Genomic DNA, 17923 nt, shown 5'->3' with positions numbered 1-17923 from the left:
GTAAGCTTGAAAACAGATGACACCTCCTACCACACGGTAGAACTGGAGCTGGACCCATTAGGACATTAAATCCAATGTCTGACCAATGAACAGTGTTAGGAGCATGTCACTAGGATTTATCACAGCCAAAGCAGTGAATACATTTCAACGTAGAGTTACATCTCCCCACACATACTCCAAACCTCACCAATGACTAAGAAGAGAAAAATCGTACAGTGGGTCGACGAGAATGTTTGTTGTAAAGGATTTCAAGCGGTTGGCAGAAGAAATGAGCTCCACCTGCAGAAAGGAAGCCCTGATGTCGACTTTTGGTGATGAGGATGGGGCAGACCTGTTCCAAGCGGAGGGCTGGGTCTGAAAGAGGGCAAAGCTACATCCTTCCTGAATATCCCTCTTTGCAAGTGTCTTGTTTAGGACAGAGAAGACTTACAGACCTCACCTGTTCTGCTGTAGAAAGGCAGTGCAAAAGGATTCTGACGTGTTATGAAGGAGAAGGGTGCTAAAATCAGTCTATTATCCTCTCTGCCTCAGAAATTTGTGATACAGGTTATTTGTAAGAATACGACCCCAGGCCCCTTGAGAATAAACGCTGAAATTCTTGAGGAAATTATATTGTGCTTGCTATGGAATTGTGTCCCCCCCAATTCATACATTGAAGCCCTACCCGCAATGTGACGGCATCTGGACATGGGGCCCTCGGGAGGTAATTAGGTTTAGATGGGGTCCTGAAGGTGGGGCCCTCATGGTGGAATTAGTACCCTGCTAAGAGACACCAGAGAACCTGCTTCCTCTCTTCCCCACCTTCGAGCATCTAGGAAAGGTCATGTGAGGACAGAGCAAGAGGGTGGTCATTGGGACCCAATGAGAGGCCTCTCACAAGACACTGACCCTTGCCGGCATCTTAGTCTTGGACTTCCCATCTCCAGAACTGTGAGAAATAAATTCTTGTTGTTTAAGCCACCCAGTGTATGGTATTTTATTACGGCAGCCCAAAATAAGACAATTCTTATATTTTGTCATAGCTTTAGGCTCACTATCCTCTTTTGGGTACCATTGAAAAAGAAGAAAGTCCTCCCCAGTTTCAGGGTTTGGCATTTTCTTTCTGTCACTGTCTCTTCTCTTGCTGAACTGAAAGCTCTGAGGACAGGACACATGTCCTATCCCTTTTGGAATATCCAGGGTTTAGCACAAAGAGGCCCTTAACGAAGGTTTGCTGAATAAATATTAAGGTCAAAGCAATACAATTATGGAATCAAAACTTTTTCTATCATTGGGAGCAGAAATGGAGGTGTGGGTAGGAATGAAAGGTGTCATTTCATTTGCATTAGCTAAGAACGATAGGCATTTTTCCTCAACGTCTGGTTTCTTCTTCTCCTCTCCTCCTCCTCCTTCATCTTTAATGTACTGTTACCTTTTCTGATTATCTCCTAATATATTGTTATGGCGGAAAAAAAAGAAGAGCCAGGGAGGACAAAGACCTAGATCCTATCACTTTGGTAGGTTCTGAATAATCAGAATGATAGAAAGCTATAGCTTCTAGAAAAACAAGTAACAGACTTCATAATACTTTCTTTACATTTATACAGCATTTTAATTTTGTGAAAGCTCTCTCACGTATATCATATATGATTTTATTTAGATCTCAACTTTTAATGAGCAAAAGTCTTCGTTCTGTGGTATTTCTGCTTCTGATGTACTAAAACAGGCATTCTCAACTGGGGGCAATTTTGCCCCCCAGGGGACATTTGGCAATGTTTAGAGATGTTTTTGTAGTTGTCACAACTGGAGGAGGCGTGTGGTCTACTGGCATCTAGTGGTCAAGGTCAGGGATGCTGCTAAATACCCTCCACCCAAACAGAATTATAGGGCCCCAAATGTCAATAGCGCTCAGCATGAGAAATTCTGTACTAGAAGAATGAAGAAAGGAGAAAACAGGCAGAGTAGACTCTTCTTATGAGTAGTAGTTGTTTTTTTAACCCAAAATGCTAGAGTCTTAGATGACTTGTTTCTAAATCACAGAACTGGTTTCTTGGTTCAGAAAGGTGGTCAAAACAGAGCAAAGCCTGGTTTGTTTGAAAAAGCTTCAGCGAATGAAAGGTGATCCTTAACTAGCTTGCTTTAGAAATGCTTTTTTCCCAAGGAGCACAAGGGGGCGCAAGAACCCCATTATCACTGCAGCGTCCTCAGCCTTACCACTCCGCCTCCAAGTCAGAAAAGAGAAGCACTAATAGATAGTTAATATTCTTGTCCTGCAGAATACTGCGAGCTATGAGGGCAAAGACCATGTGTTACCTGGCTTGCCCAATGCCTGGCACAATGTCATGTTGTTATCTGTGTTTACTAATTATTTTCAGACCCAAATGAAGAGACTCCTCTCCTATCTTTCTTCTAGTGTTGAGGATGATATGAGGAGTTTACAATCTAAACAGCAAAATCATTCCCATTTAAAAGTTGAGTACAATTCAACCCTACTAAGGGGAGAGATTTACCCACTTAGGTGTAAACCAAACCGACAGGTCAATGAAAACGGAGCTCCAATATACACATAGACGGCATGAAACGTAGATTTTTATTTCACCCCATCGTTGTTCTCACCCACACATCTGCAGTCTACACACGCACACCGTGCCAAGTCCACTCATACCCTGGGAAGAAGAGGCCCGGGAGGGCAGTGTGGCGAACTGAAACCTGCCCTGAAATTTGAAAAGGGAACGTGCACAGGAAACTATCTACTGACCATTTTGAAGTCTTACAGCCAAAACTAGGATCACTGCTGAGATCTTTTACCTATAATTATAAAGGTGCCTCCATGGAAGTTTTTAGGTGGACAAAATGTTCAGAGACATTCTGGAGAAAAGTCTTAGGTCAGTGGTTTTGAACCTTTCATTAATTTCCCCCCAATGGACTAATGTTTTGAAAGATTTTGTCTATCAAATTGCATATTAAAAATAATACGTTCCATATGTGTGACTGCTGATCCAGATTTTATCCAAAGATCAGTAATTTTAAGAGGGATCATAACATTATGAAATACACAAATGACTATTAAAATTGTGATGCTCTGAAGCAACAAAGTTAAGTAATTGTACTGACACTTAACCACTGCTTTCTGCTACTGATCACTCATTCTGGCCATCTGTCTCTATATATTCAGGACATAGCTATATGACACGTGGCTTGGCAACATTATTTTGTTACCAAAAGTTCTGAGTCCCCAAAGTTCTGAGTCATCAGCAACCAAGGAGCTTCCGAATATCAGCTGTTTTACTACATTGAGTTGATATAATTCTAGTCAAGTGCCAAATGCCTCACCATCTCCCCTCAGCGGTTAATATTCTATTTAGAAGTTGTGGGAAATACAAAAAATACATTTAAAGCCTCTTATGGACTCCAGTTATGTAGGAAATGCCATTAAGAACCCATGGTCTTAAGAGATTTTGCAGAAAATTTTCTTTTTATTCTAGTGTATTGTGTATTTGGGTCTACAAATAACCCATTTCGAATCTTATTTGAATAGTTTAGAAGTATCCAATATGTCTCAATTGGAATTAAAAAGAAAATCTAACTTGCTCTGGAGAGTTTAGAAGCTCACAGAATTTTAGGGCTGGGAAGAAACCTGGGGGTCATCTAATCTAACTCCTTTACTTTTCACATGGAAAAATAACCTCTTTGGAGCTTAAATGACTTTAAATCATTTGGAGCCATAAAGCCCAGTTTTCCCACTTTGGAGCTCATTCCACCACACTTCAGTGCTTTCTGGCTGTCCATACATTAGTACATATAATAAGTAATTATAAATCAATATAATTATCTAAACGAACAGATTTCAAATTTGTTTAACTATAACTCGGTAAGAAATGTTTTAAATTATGATCCAGTACCCACTCACATACAACTGAAAAAAGCTTTATGAAACAAAGTTTATCCCTACTACATAAGGCAGTACACTTCCACTAAACTGATTTCATGACCCAGTAATGGGACTCCTCTCAAACTTCGAAAATCAAGAACCATACATGTTGCCCTCTGGCTGTGTTAATTTTGTGTTGATTACACAGTCTTAGATAGTTGTTTTATGTGGGTTAACATGGTTGTCCATGTCCAGACAAGGTTGTCAACACAAAAGCAGAGAGTTTATAAAGACTTGATGAAGTACATTTACGCGTCACTGCTTAGACTGTTGAAAACATCATCTAGTTTTTATTCACGGATTGCAGTGGCAACAACAAAAGAAACCTTGACGAAAGCTCTGTTCTTTCACAAACTCTCCTCCTCACTAAGCCCCTCCGCTTGACACGGAGAAGGCACATCTGGAGGCAGGGGAGCAATGGGCAGAGCATTCTGATTAGCAGTGAGCAAAGTGCTGTTTCATTTTTTCTTATATCTAGGGGTTTAAGATCTAAGCAAGGAAATGACATTCCTATACATTACAAGAAAGGGTTTTCCAGAAGCAATCAATGACAAATATCATTCAGGAATTTCTGAAGATTCCTCACAAAAGCAAGTGTGGCAGGAATCATCTTGGCCATCAGAAGAAATTAATACTCTCCTCCTGGCAGTTTCTTTTGCAATTGGTGCAAGTTTTCTTTCCTTTTCTCGTGTGCTTTAGTGACTTCACCAAGACAGTGGAAAGGAAAATGATATGAAACTTACCCCTATGAATTCTATTACTCAGTAACAATTATTCCATTCTTTCTTTGTTTCATTCCACAAACACTTGTTGAGTGCCAACTATGTACCAAACAAGATGCTTTAGGCCTTGAGTGATACAGTGGTGGGTGAGCAAGCCAGACCTGGTCTGCCTTTACAGAGGGTTACAATCTAGAGTAAAAGGTGTAAAAGAGGCATTTGTAATCTATTTGTCACATTAATTCATTCTTTCTCACCATTTCTTATATTGAAAATGACAGACTTATAAAAATTCAGGCTTATTTTTACCCAGAGGGTGTTGATAGAATTCAGAGTAGGGAATATCAGTACAATTCATTGACACTTGAGTAAATTCTGAAATGGAAAGGACTGTACGAGGACTCACACACCTTGAAGTACACAGTTCCTTTCTCTTTGACGATGGCAGCCTGCTCCAGTTTTTCTTTGGTATCCATCTCCCAGGATTCTTTGGCCTGTTGTGTAAATTTGTGACAATGGTTAGATGAACAGAGAGGAAAAAGCATCAGTGGATGCCCATAAGAAGAAACAGTAGCTACTTCTACTCAAAACACACTGGCTTTTAAAACTGTGCCACCGCCAATTCACTGCTGGGCAAGAATTCACTCTCCACGAAAAAGCTACAGCTTGACCCATGCTGCCCAAGGGGGAGGAGTGGGCAAGAATCCAGTAAAGAATATAAGCTGTATACACTGTTAAAGAGTGTGTCTTCAGAATTATAAGGTGAGGCCACACAATCAAAGCTATGGTCCCTTGTTTACCTCCTGCAAACTTTGCCACTAAACTGCTATGATAATTTCAACAAGTTGTTTCTCTCAAGCTCAGTTTGCAACTCTAAAATTGGAACACTATCGTAGTCAAGTCACAGTTGTATATTCATACAGAATTTTAAAAATTCCCAGTCATGTAGTTGTCTCTCCATGCTAAAACAACCAGATATACTAAAGCCTCCAAATTACATCAACTTGCAGATGTATACTTCAGAAATTTCAAGTAAAACATAATTGGGAGGGTAAAGCTGATGCAAAAATGTTATTTCAAAGCCATAAATAAATGATTTCATGATCATCTGCAAATTTGTATTATGTGTATAATTACTCTCCATTATTATAGATACAAATCCAGACAACTACATTTTCATTACAAACAGCTGGATTTAGATGGATCACAGAGAGTCAATAGACAATCTGGGGTTCTTTAGGGAAAGTGAAAATGGCTGTGTCAGTGCCATTTACTGCACAGAAATTGTGAGGCTTAAGGGGGGTAACTGTAAAAGTCTCTCTATTCGAGACAATTAGAAGCGTATTCCTGGTGTCACAGCCCCCTCCCCTGCCTTAAAGTGAATAATGAGTTACTAGTATTTCTAGCAACCCTGTGTTGCTTTCTAATAATTTACCTCTATTTTTTTTTAAGATTGGCACCTGAGCTAACAACTGTTGCCAAAAAGTTTTTTTCTTCTTCTCCCCAAAGCCCCCACAGTACACAGTTGTATATCCTAGTTGTGGGTCCTTCTAGTTGTGGCATGTGGGATGCCACCTCTGTGGCCTGATGAGCAGTGCCATGTCCGCGCCCAGGATGTGAACTGGTGAAACTCTGGGCCACCGAAGCTGAGCACGCAAACTTAACCACTTGTCCACGGAGCCAGCCCAATTTAGCTCTATTATTTAAAAATCTAGTAACATGGGCCCTTTGCATTTTTTATATTGGGTTCAGTCTTTATGGAGTATAAATATATTCTTAATACTATGAGGCAGAAAATTAGGTCATGTTTCCTCCAACATCACACACCTTCATGTCGTTTCAAATATACCGAGCAGTGTTGCATAGAATATACTCTTGGAACGACGACCTAGCACAGGCTGACTGTAGCATGCCACAGTGAGAATGCTTCTAAAGGAGCAATGTCCACTGGCCATGGATGGAAAGGGGCCGGGGGTTACTTTATCAAATGGAAATAGGAAAGCCCAAGGTCTAAATAACGATATGCTAAAGATTATTTTCTCTTTCCTTAACAATAAAAAGCATTTTGTGCTATGAAGACAGCATTGGAGGATCAGTGCTGAGCTAGCAGGCCTTCAGAAGAGGGTGCCTGACAACAAGCAATGGTCATGACGACAGCATGTTTGTTTTGGGGAACGTGAAGTGTGAGGCGGATGATCAGGAACGTCACCGTTGGGAGGGGAATCCCAAAGCAGTCCTCCCCCGACTTTCTTAGCCAAAGTTACAGGATGAGGACAATGATTTCCTTTCTGAGTCTAATAACATATAAACAGTCACATTTCCGGCCCAAAGCTTAATGTACAGAACATGGAGGTAACAATGTGGGAATGAAAAAGGCACACAAAGATGCCGTTCTTGAGGCTCTCGGGGAAGGGTGGGGCTCTGTGATGCAATGGAGACTCAGCTGGACACTACAGCACACCCAGCTGAGGCATATGCTTTGTGTTTGTCCAGTGAAGCTGCCGCTGGGAGCCTCCGGAGGCAGGCCTGAGAGGAACGATGCTCAGGGAGACATGCCATTCTGGAACCCCGGGCAATTGACAAACTCTCTTTTTTCTACTTGGACAGGTATGAAAAGAAAAGGCCTAGGGTTAGTACGTTTGTCTCTTGTGTCCCTTGTCACAGAGCCTGGTGGCCCCTGAAGCCTTGCATTTTGGATAACAACTTGGAGCCAGGGAAAAGGCCTCTTCATGACTCCAGAGAAGGGTACAATCCGTTCAGCACTGGGAAACTGCGCCCCACTCCCCCAAGGAGCTGCTTGGCAGAATGTGAACCTTTTTGTCTTCAACCCAGGAAAAAAAGTACAAAAAGAACAAGTCTAGGAACAAATAAGGGAACAAGTCTTGGATTCTACCCAAAAAAGTTAAAAAAAAAAAAAAAAAAGCTGACACATAGGAACAAAATAAGAACACTGAGATCCTTGGTTATATATCAGCTGTGCTGTTTCATTGTCCCATTCTCCAGCAGCAGGGTCAGAGACGAGAGACAAACTTGATTATGAAAAGCACAACATACAAATCAACACCATCTCTCAACACCACCTAGTAAGATAAAATACTAATTTATAGCAAGTGGATAAAGAAGAAATCTACCATGATTTCGGAGAAGTTGGTTATTTTCTCACCTTTTCGAAGCTCTTCAGTGTAACTTCATATATAAGCTCAGCATTAGGTTCAATGCCAAATTTAGGCTTCCCTGCCTCTCCAAAACCGTATCTGAAATGGAGAGTAAAAAATAAAACTTTAAAAGGATCGGCGTCTTTCAGGACTTGCAGGCATCACATTAGCAGAGACCCTGAAGACAAACCAGATGTTGACCAGAAGACAGACTGCCAAGTACACTGCTGTGGTTTTTTATGAAACCAGGCTAGATTTAGGTTTCTTTTCTCCTTCACGTTTACATGTAATGCGACACCTGTACTCCTTGGGACAGCTTGTTTAATATGATCTTAAATGTCACTGCCTTTTTTCTGCTTGACTTTATATCTAGTTCTTTTTATAAAACTGCTATTATTTGGCTATTGAGACTTCTCCCCGAAGCTTTCTCTGCAGGAGGACAGAGAAGACAGGCACTATCAGTCTCATAGCGTTGTTTGTTAGAGGTAGGTCTTAAGCTTTTCACTTAAAGGGTTGTCCCCTCCAACAGTACCACTTCCAGTCAGATAAGCGGGCGGAAAGGCTCACACATCAGGAAGGAAATACATTCTCACACTATTTTTTCAAGACGTTTATGAAGCACACTAGAAAACACAAATGATATAACAAATATATTATCAAAAAGAATAGCCCTGGCAAACTCGAACACCTCGTCAAGAGGAAGACTCTCCTAGCTCTGTGGCTATCACACTGTAAAACACTAGACCTTTTAGCCGAAACTTACTGAATAAAATGGCTGAGGATCTATACATTGTTCTTTTGGATCATTTAAGATCTTTAACAAATGCAAGGCATTCAAGGAGCACACATCTACTAGAATGGAAGTTCTGCTGGAGCTCCATCTCGTTCAATGGTTCCTCAGTGTAGAACAATGGCCAGCATATTAGTAATGGAAGGTGTTCAGTGGAATATATTTTGTTCCCATCTGCTTCAAGCCAATCTACTCTTTAACACATGGAATAGCATTGCAAAAAACTTAGGAAACCCAAGCTTTCAGGCTATCGGTTGAAAGATGTCAATACCAGGTCAATGCTAATACCTCCAGTTTTCTCTGGGGCAAAAGGACTGGAGGGGAACCCTTGTAGCTTGCTGCTTGCACCACTTTCTTTACCCCTCACCTGAATTTTTCAGGAAAAAAATGCTTACTCACTCACCTCCACTGTTACACAAGCAAACGGAAGCTGGAGCCAGAGAGAGGCAGAGGGATACAGTGAGAGCTGGCAGGAACGGGGTGTGGTAGCTTTAATAGCAGGGCAAAGGGTATCTTCAGCAAAGAAATAAAAGTACATAATTACCAGTGGCCAATTTTAGGAAGGAGTGACTAGTTTTCTACTTTGAGCTCTCAGACCTATATATCTCCTATTTTTGTTTTTGCCATCTGGTAAGTAAAGAACATTCCTTAACTGCTGGGAACTAGGTAGGTAGGGGAGTCCTTTCTGAGCATACCGACAGCATGTTATATTTGGAGCCCTGTGCTATAGCAGCTACAAATCCAACAGATGAGCTGGCACTTGCCTTAGGACCAGTGGCTCTCAACAGAGGTGATTTTAATCCCGCCCACCCCAACCAGGAACATCTGGCAATGTCTAGAGATTTTGAGTTTGTCACAACTAGGAGATCCTCCTGGCATCTAGTGGGTATAGGCCAGGGACACTGCTGAACATCCTACATTGCACAGGACAGCCCCCACAATGAAGAAACATCCAGCCCAAAATATCAATAGTGCTGAGGACGAGAAAAACTCATCGTCAAATAGGGGCCCCATGACTAGGGTGAGGAGTGTGGGGGTTGGGTTGAGGGAGGCAGCAAACTGTCACAGTTGTCATCAATGGGATTAAAGAAGACCGAAGAAGGTTATTATTTCTACAATTTCTCTTGGGTAAAAATGAAGAGATTCCGAGAAGATGTACATGGAGAACATCATCCTAGGGAGGCGTAAGCTCACAGCAAACTGTTCTGGAAGCATCTAACCTATCCTCCACATTATACAGGAAGTTGTCTGACATGCTAGATCAGCCCAGGCAAGGAAGGACCCAGGGCACACAAAGCATCTGACTGAAAGACAGGACACCACAAACGCAAGTACAGGACTTAACTAAAAGACAAGCTGGGCTACAGTCACACAAGAAATCCAGTATTAATGTTCTTGAATTAACAGTTGCCTGCAGAGAGGAAAGACACAAATAAGGACTATTAATGACCATTAGACCTTTATGTGCATATAAGAAGCACTTGTTCAGTAAGTTCCTACCAACTGCTCCCTTTTCGCAGATGAAGAAACTGAGGCTCAGAGAGAAGCACTTCCTCAGAGTTACACAAAGAGGCAGTGGTAGAGCCAAGATTTAAATTGAGACTCTGTGTGTCCCCAGAAAATTGTTTCGTTTTTGACTTACACTGCCTAATAATTAGACACTATGGCTCTTGGCAGCCTAAGGTTTTGATTGGGGCTGGCGCAGAACAGAAACATAAGGAAGAAAAAAGTTAAAAATAACCATACTTTACCTAAAATGAAAAAGATTATTCAGTCACAGTATTTAAAACAGTATAAAAGATATTGTCCTGATGAGAAAAGAGAGAAAATGAGTTCTTTGGAAGTATTTTATGAGTTTCTTATTCTAAAAACATCCCGCCAAGGAGTCCGTCAGAATCGAAGAGAAGGTATGCCCTGGAAATCTTGTGGAGAATGAAATACAGATGACAGTAAGAGTAACAGAGAGCACATATCTGCAACAGCCGTACTTACAGCAGCACTCGGATGCAGTGTCCTGTGTGGGGACTCTGAGTCAGACAGCGAACTGACTGCACTCACGTGCCCCGTTGCAGGGATTGTCTACACACAGGCATAATGCCACGCAGTGCACGTGTGGACAGGACAGTCTCCTGTTGCAGAGGATGCACTTTATCTAAACTCCTCAACTACTAACCAACATCTTGAAGAGAAAATAACATGTTCCTTTCTAACTATGCTAAATTATTTCCATAAAACATATGAAAAAAACGTTTATAACTAGAAATTTATGAAAACCTGCCAACTGCTTTTATGACTGAAAAGATCTGAAAAATCTACCATATGTTAAAACAGGATTTCCTTTTTCTTGTGGTCTGAGGGTAAAATGGAAAAGAAAGATAGTCATCACAATAGTAATAATAGCTAATTTGCTGAGGGGGTGTGTGCGTCAGGTACTCTGCTAAGTTCTTTACGCGCATTATCTCATTTAGTCCTCCACAGCTCTGTGAGGTAGATGCTGCTGTCCCCACACTGCAGAAGGGGAAACTCAGGCTGAGGAGAGTTAAATGACCCGCACAAGTGCGCACAGCTGGTGAGCTGCATAGCTGGGTTTAACCACTAATGACACAACAATTTAAACTTGCAAGGAACTATTTGCATTAATAAATATAAGCAAAATTTCTATTTTTCTTTGCCCCTAAACTTGAGACATCTTCCCACACAACTGCGTTGTCAGCTAGGTTCAAGTGTTAATGAACTGACTCATAAGATAATATATGCCCACAATGTATACAGAACTTATCCTCAACGGGCTTAAATCTGAAAACATACATTGAACAAAAATACTACTCTCTTTATATGAGTCTAGAACTACTACAATTTTGGAACACCAGATTAAAAATAATTAGATATTATTTGAATACGGAGGAGATAGCTTTCTCTATGCTCTACTTGATTTCAAAAAGTTCCTTATAAGAAGAGAGAAAAAGGTTCACCCGAGGATGAACGACAGATAGAGACTAAATGCAAATAAAACACAATGGAGCGGGAATACGGCAGTGGAAAAAAAGAACATGACAGAGAAAGAGAAGGTATTAAATAAAAAGTGCCTCAGTAAAAGGCTCTAGAGAGCTCAAGGTGTAGAGCATTTTGGAAGGATTTTCAAGTGAGTGGTGGCATGGCCACATCACTTGAGAAACAGGATTATGGCTCAAGTGTCAGGGCAAAGGGAAACATCCACTGGATTACTACTGAGGCCCCACAAAGGCAAGCAACTGTGCAAAAGGCACAGTGTTACCTACTGGCGAGTGCAAGTCATCAGATTCTCAGTAACTCAAAATGCTACTGACTGATATCCAAGGAGCCAGAGGAGGAGGAGGCACGAGATAAGCAGAGGCACTTTCATGCAAACAGAATCAAAACACCCTGGTTTCTCTCAAGGGTCCATTTTTCAAGACAGAAGGGTTGGATTCGTAAGATCTAAAAATAATACCAAACATGTTTTCACAAGACAGACTGTTAGTGTCCGATAGTTCTGAGCTTGGAAGTGCTAATGGATATCCTTATGATGGGAAAAATTTAGGCAAAAATGAGTCATCTCCGCTGCCTTTAGATCCAGGAAGAACACTCTTTTTTTCAGGGACTCTGTATAAGAACAGGTGGCACAAATTCAAGTGGTAATAAATCATCAAAACACTTCTTCTCCTTCCAACCCCCACATGTTTTACTGCCTCATGCCTAATTTAGAGAAAAGGGAAGAGGGGGCAAGAGAATCACGTGAGCAGGGTAAATAGCTTCCTGTCTGGGCAATATGGCAGACAAAACAAATAAACAAACAAGCAAAACTTGCCTGTCACTCTTATCCTTAATACATATGAATCAAGTAAACAGGCTCACAAACCTTGGTGATATTGTAAGGCCCATTAATTTACTCCATGACTAACTGTAGCCTGACTTAAATATTTCCACTGTTAGCGTTAACTTCACTGAAAATACCAAGACATCGATTGAAAAAGCAAGCACATTCCTTTTCTTCAGATAACTTCACTCTGTCCTGAAACGGTATGCTGCTTACCGTGGTCCAAGATATAAAATACATTGTTCTTCCCGCTGCATTTTCTCCAGGGCTTTGTCAATTCCAATTGGAATGTCGTGGTCTTCTCCTTCGCCAACGATGAATACCACATCCCTGCAATCGAACGTCCTTTCACCACAGCGGCCTTCCAGGTGGACTGAGGGAGAGGAGACAGGACAGTCAAGAAAGCTGCTGCTTAGGACTGGCTGACTTAGGGCAGTGATACATGAGTATTTCTCCTTTCTCATTTCATCTAGAGACAAGTAGGTAGGTCTTGTCGAAGCTTAGTCCACCTAATCTGGAAATTTAAGAGCAATAATATTTCTGTTTTAAGTTTAAACTTACAATTGTTGATAACTATATCAATAAGATAGCTTAGGGGGTAATAAAACCAAGTGGAAACATAGGTTTAGCTTAAACCTACTGTATGAGTGACTTCCTCACCTGTTAACACAGGATCAAGAAATACCAGGTTATTTAATAGATAATTATCAAAATGTCACAAACTTAATATCAAGTATATAATGGCTTAAATGTTTATAACCCCTTCTTGGAATTCAGAGGCTTGGATGAAAAACTACTGAATGGCTATTTCCCCAATGATAAACAAAAGTTACCTGAATATAGAAACTTTTTTTAAAGATTCTTAATCTCATTCAAATCTTTTTCAAATACATTTGAATAAAAATGGAAAACCCAAAGGCAACATCATCAATAATTAACAAAGCTACCTCCCTTAGTAGAGTACAAATGTAAAGTGTGAAGGAATCAATAGTCAACTATAACTTCACAAATCAAATTACTCAACCTCTGAAACGTCAATGGTCAATTTCTTGGGGCCTAATTCCCCATTCCACTCAGCTCATTCCACTCAGACTCACTCAGCTCATTCCCAGGGTAATTTCACATTACATCAGGGGTTTTTATGTTTTTTCAGGACAAAATAGGAAAAACGCATATAGATATATATTATTTTCTTGATCAGTTAGCCATTTTTTTCTAGGATAATTAATTCTCTGAAACTTTCCAACCACTTTTAATATTAAGGATATTCATTCCTTTCCATTTAGGTCTTTGACTCAATAAGAAAAATGGATGGCTTGTATGATAGCACAACAGTCACCAAGCAATATAATAATTTGTCTTTCATAAGAAAATTCTTTGTTCCTACTTCTGCAATATATAATGGCCTAGATTCAAATGTAAAGATTTCCTAAAATGCTTCTTGTCTAAGACTGGCTGCTCTACGTTAGATGAATAACTTCCTTTAGAGAGACTAAAAATCACTTGTTCTGTTATACTCATTCCATGAGACAATTATTTTCCAAATAGAAATTCAATTTGAACTTACTTTACTTTTGAACTAAAACATCACCTGGATATTTATTTATGCTTTGAAGCTCTTTTCTCATTCACTAGGAGACTTGTTCCCATTGCAGACATAGGATGGAGTCTCAGAAGCTTGCGCCAAAGTAGAGAAGGCCTGACTCTCCACTCCAGTCAGACCCTGCAGACAAGCACAGGAGCTAGCCCGGCTCTCGGGGTGGAGCCGGCAGACAGGGATTTTGTTCCACGTCCCCTACTCCAAATGTAGATGATTCTATTACACTCACTTTTGGAATGCTCCAGCTAAAAACACTTAACTTGCAGCACATTGAAAGTTCTTTTGAATTGGAAAACATTTTCAAAATAAACTCAACTTTATTACTTTCAAATACATACATACTACAGAGGTTCTGCAGGGAGCCTAAGGCTTATGATATTTTTTACTAGAGTAAAAGCTGATGTTTCTAAAGGAGTTGAGGGTTCTGAAAAGTTTGTGTTCATAAACGTTTTTAAATTTGCCCAAGAAATTTAATTTAGACTAATGCAATGACACTTTTTTCACAAAAAAAGATTTGCTGAGTTAAGTGAATTTCAGCCCCCATAGTGTGGAATATCTCAAATACTGAGACTTATTATTCTAGTAGCTCGCAACTTGGTTGACAGATCTCTTTGTCTAAGGTTTATTGTTAGAATGATCTTCCTCCCCAAAGGAGAGTACATTAGTAGGGTAGGAAACTATAAGTACATTCATTGTGGTTTTTGGTTGATCAAGTTTGAATGTGTTTTCAAAACAGGAAATCCAGAGACTCTGCAAAGGATTCCTGCCTGTGTGTCAGTTTCCTAGCCTGGTTTTCAGCTTGATGCATATACTTGATATTAAAATTATAGAAATAATTTCGGAAGTTCTCTTTAGATACAATAACTCACCATATTACGAAAAAAAAGGATTGGCTACTGATAAACATGTTGGGAAAGAGAAGTGAAGCAAGCAAGCCAAAAAAGAAGTTCAAGTCAAATTATAATGAAGGCATAATTAAGAAACCAAACAAAACATTCATTGCAGCTGCTCTAAGAGAGACAAATCATGGAATGTTTGTGGCCACCTAACAGGAAGGTAAAAAATTGCCCTTATAAATACTTACTATGTACCTTATATACAGACTAATCTTTTTTTCTGGTAAATCTAACTTTTGTAAATTGAACCTGAACAAGCACTACCTACAGTACCATAAAATTATGAACTGATAAAGTGATAAGCACACACACCAATTTATATGTATATATAAAACCACCACCTTTTACTACAGTCATGTGTCACTTAACAACAGGGATACGTTGTGAGAAGTGAGTCGTTAGGCGATTTCATAGTTGTGTGAACAACACAGAGTGCTTACACACACCTAGGCTCTACGGCACTCATCTTACAGGACCACTGCGGCACACGCGTTCTGCTCCGGAGTTGAGACAAACATGGTCACGCGGCACCCAACTGTACTGACATTATCTGGAGTGTTGGGGCAAGAGGAGGCAGCAGACTGCGGGAGCACACGGCCCACTGGTCCTTTACATCCACAGGCGGCAGAGGCTATCGTTCTGCTACCTGGATTCTAAAGCTGGAACACTGGTGTGACAAGTTCTACAAGACTGCCGACAAGAACTTACACAGCACCTTGGAGCCACAGAAACGCCTGCTGACTGCCACAGTAGGGGCCCCTTCATGGTGACAGATGCAGTCAGGCCTGGCTCCCAGAGATGCAGGGGTTTTTTCAAACTGTCTCAATAATTGCTACCAAAGAAAACTGTGGCAGCTCTGGCTGTGGAAGACCTGTGGTTGCTTTTGACCTTGCATCTCCTAGTGCAAATACTCACTTAATAAATATTTAATAATAACCATCATGACTCACTGGGAGCTCGGCCTCTAGGGCTCAGGAGGTCTGTTGCTAATTCCGACCAGCATGATTTACGGGAAGTAAATGATCTATGACGTGCCCAAAGAGAATAAAAGTACATACAGGATGCTTCTACTTAGGGTTTTTTTGGTAGAGAAGGAAATACACAAGTTAAAGAGGGGCAACACTTTCTCTTGACTTAAAGTCTATGTAACTTCAAGAAGGGGGGAGGTCCTCCAAGCCCCTCGAAGTCACACCAAATCAAATTACCCGAGCTTAGCTGCGCAATCCGAGTATAACCACATCAAGTGAGCCCGGTCTGCTGCAAAACATCACTTAAACTGGAGCTCTGACTTATTGTTCTCTTACTGCCCTAGAGCGATTTTGTTTTGAAGAGCACAGAACACCCTGTTCTGAATGTGGCTGGCACATGAACTCGATGTGCTGACAGCAATTTGTACTCCGATTAAAATAGGGGGGAAAAGGAAAGAGAGTGCACTGCAGTAACAAAAACTGGAATGCACGAACTCAAAAACTGTATAATTTGTATTTTAGGAAGCAAAACTGAGAAAGAGCCTCCATAACCTAAAAAAAAAAAAAGTGCTGTAAACGCTCCAGCCTAAAGACGTTAGCTCTGGTGAGTGTCTGTTTTTCCCTTTTCTAATTATAGTAGTTGGTGTCTGATCACTTTGCACTCATTCCCAAAACAATGACTGGGTCATGGGGATCTGAATGGGGATGTTGTAACGGCATTACTACTAGACAAGACCGGTCATTTGGCCAGAGAAAACCAGGTTGTGACAGGTTACTCCCACTCAGCAAGGGTTCTCTCTGCTGTCTAATTCATGCCAAATGAGCTTCTCTGCCTGCGTCTCCTGCCTAATAGAGCAGAGCATCCAAGAGACAGTGGGATCTTAATGATCCCCTGAAAAGGCAAATGAGGAAGCAGAGACGGATTGCTCATCACTGATTAGATGAGCAACTGTTCCCATCAGCGTGGTGGTCAGGCTTCCCCCAAGCTGCGTCCGTTCCTCCTCGGCACCATGTTGTGCTGTTCGAGATGAACAAACACTACGGTCAGACTGCTTGTGTAACTGAGGGACAGACGCTGAGGGCAGGCGTGGAACCCGGCTACTTGAATAGAATGATATCTACGCCAATAACTTATGGATCTTAGTCTAAACAGGAAGCGTACACAGAGCAATAAATTCTACACCAACAAAAATTATCATCACTCTTCTCTTCATACCACTATAGCACTTTTAGTCAGATCTAGATTCTAGTCCCATTCTGTCACCTAACAATTGTGGCTTTGGGCAAGGTCATTTAAATTATCTGAAGCTCAGTTTCCTCATCTACAGAATAGGGGAAATAATATTAGCTAACTCATAATTGTTGAGAGGATTAAACAGGGATTGAATTAAAGCTTTTAGCACAGTATCTGGCATTTATTCATTCATATGTCAGGGTGTCTGTCATGTGAAAACACTGTGTTACGTGTGGATACACAGAGATGAATTCAATAAATGTTAGCTAGGGTTATTTTCCTGTAATTAGTGGTAAATTATACCAGATTAAATATGTTTTAGAACTTGGTATAAGAAACCACTTAACAGCTCCACAGAGAGAGCTGTCAAAGTATGAATAAGACGCAAAGTAGCCGAAGGCAGCGTCTTACGCTTCTTTTGTACCTCACAGTGCCCAACACACAGTTCAGGGCCAGAAAGTAAATATTTATTTAATGATTAATCTAAAAACAGGGAATTCAGGAAAACGGTAGTAATTTTCACTCATTTATAGGAATTTTCCTTTTTGAATATATTAGTCAGTACTCCTATTTTTAATAAATTCCAAGAGCTGTTTAAATTGTTTACTGATAGGGAGCTTTTGTTTTTTAATACTATTCTAAAATAAACGATCCATTGGCTGGACTTTTTTCTATTATGAAAAATACTACTTTTTACTGAGATTTTACTCTACCTGAAGACTTGAAGATACTTTTTAGAAGGAGCTATATAAATCCAAAATATCTGAAAGAATAAACACTGTCAATTTTAGACCAGGTGGCACACTTCATTATTTT

General features: G+C 40.5%; 1 protein-coding gene and 1 long non-coding RNA gene across 16 annotated transcripts in view; one reads left to right on the top strand and one right to left on the bottom strand.

The window, feature by feature from the left end:
• The window catches only part of FKBP5 (FKBP prolyl isomerase 5), a 119157-nt gene that overhangs the window by 6768 nt on the left and 94466 nt on the right, over nucleotides 1-17923 (bottom strand). For all 15 annotated transcript variants that reach the window (XM_014830853.3, XM_070515024.1, XM_070515025.1 and 12 more), the window contains 3 exons: nucleotides 12626-12782; nucleotides 7793-7883; nucleotides 5040-5123 (listed from right to left, as the gene is read on the bottom strand). In XM_014830853.3, the coding sequence (XP_014686339.1) occupies nucleotides 5040-5123; nucleotides 7793-7883; nucleotides 12626-12782 (332 nt within the window). The remainder of the gene's footprint in view (nucleotides 1-5039; nucleotides 5124-7792; nucleotides 7884-12625; nucleotides 12783-17923) is intronic.
• The window catches only part of LOC123288283 (uncharacterized), a 138003-nt gene that overhangs the window by 61771 nt on the left and 58309 nt on the right, over nucleotides 1-17923 (top strand). The window lies entirely within an intron of this gene.

Source organism: Equus asinus, chromosome 8 (genome assembly GCF_041296235.1).
Source record: "Equus asinus isolate D_3611 breed Donkey chromosome 8, EquAss-T2T_v2, whole genome shotgun sequence".
Classification (NCBI taxonomy): domain Eukaryota; kingdom Metazoa; phylum Chordata; class Mammalia; order Perissodactyla; family Equidae; genus Equus; species Equus asinus.
Note: the sequence above shows the minus strand (reverse complement) of the source record. Positions and strands in the feature narration are given on the sequence as shown.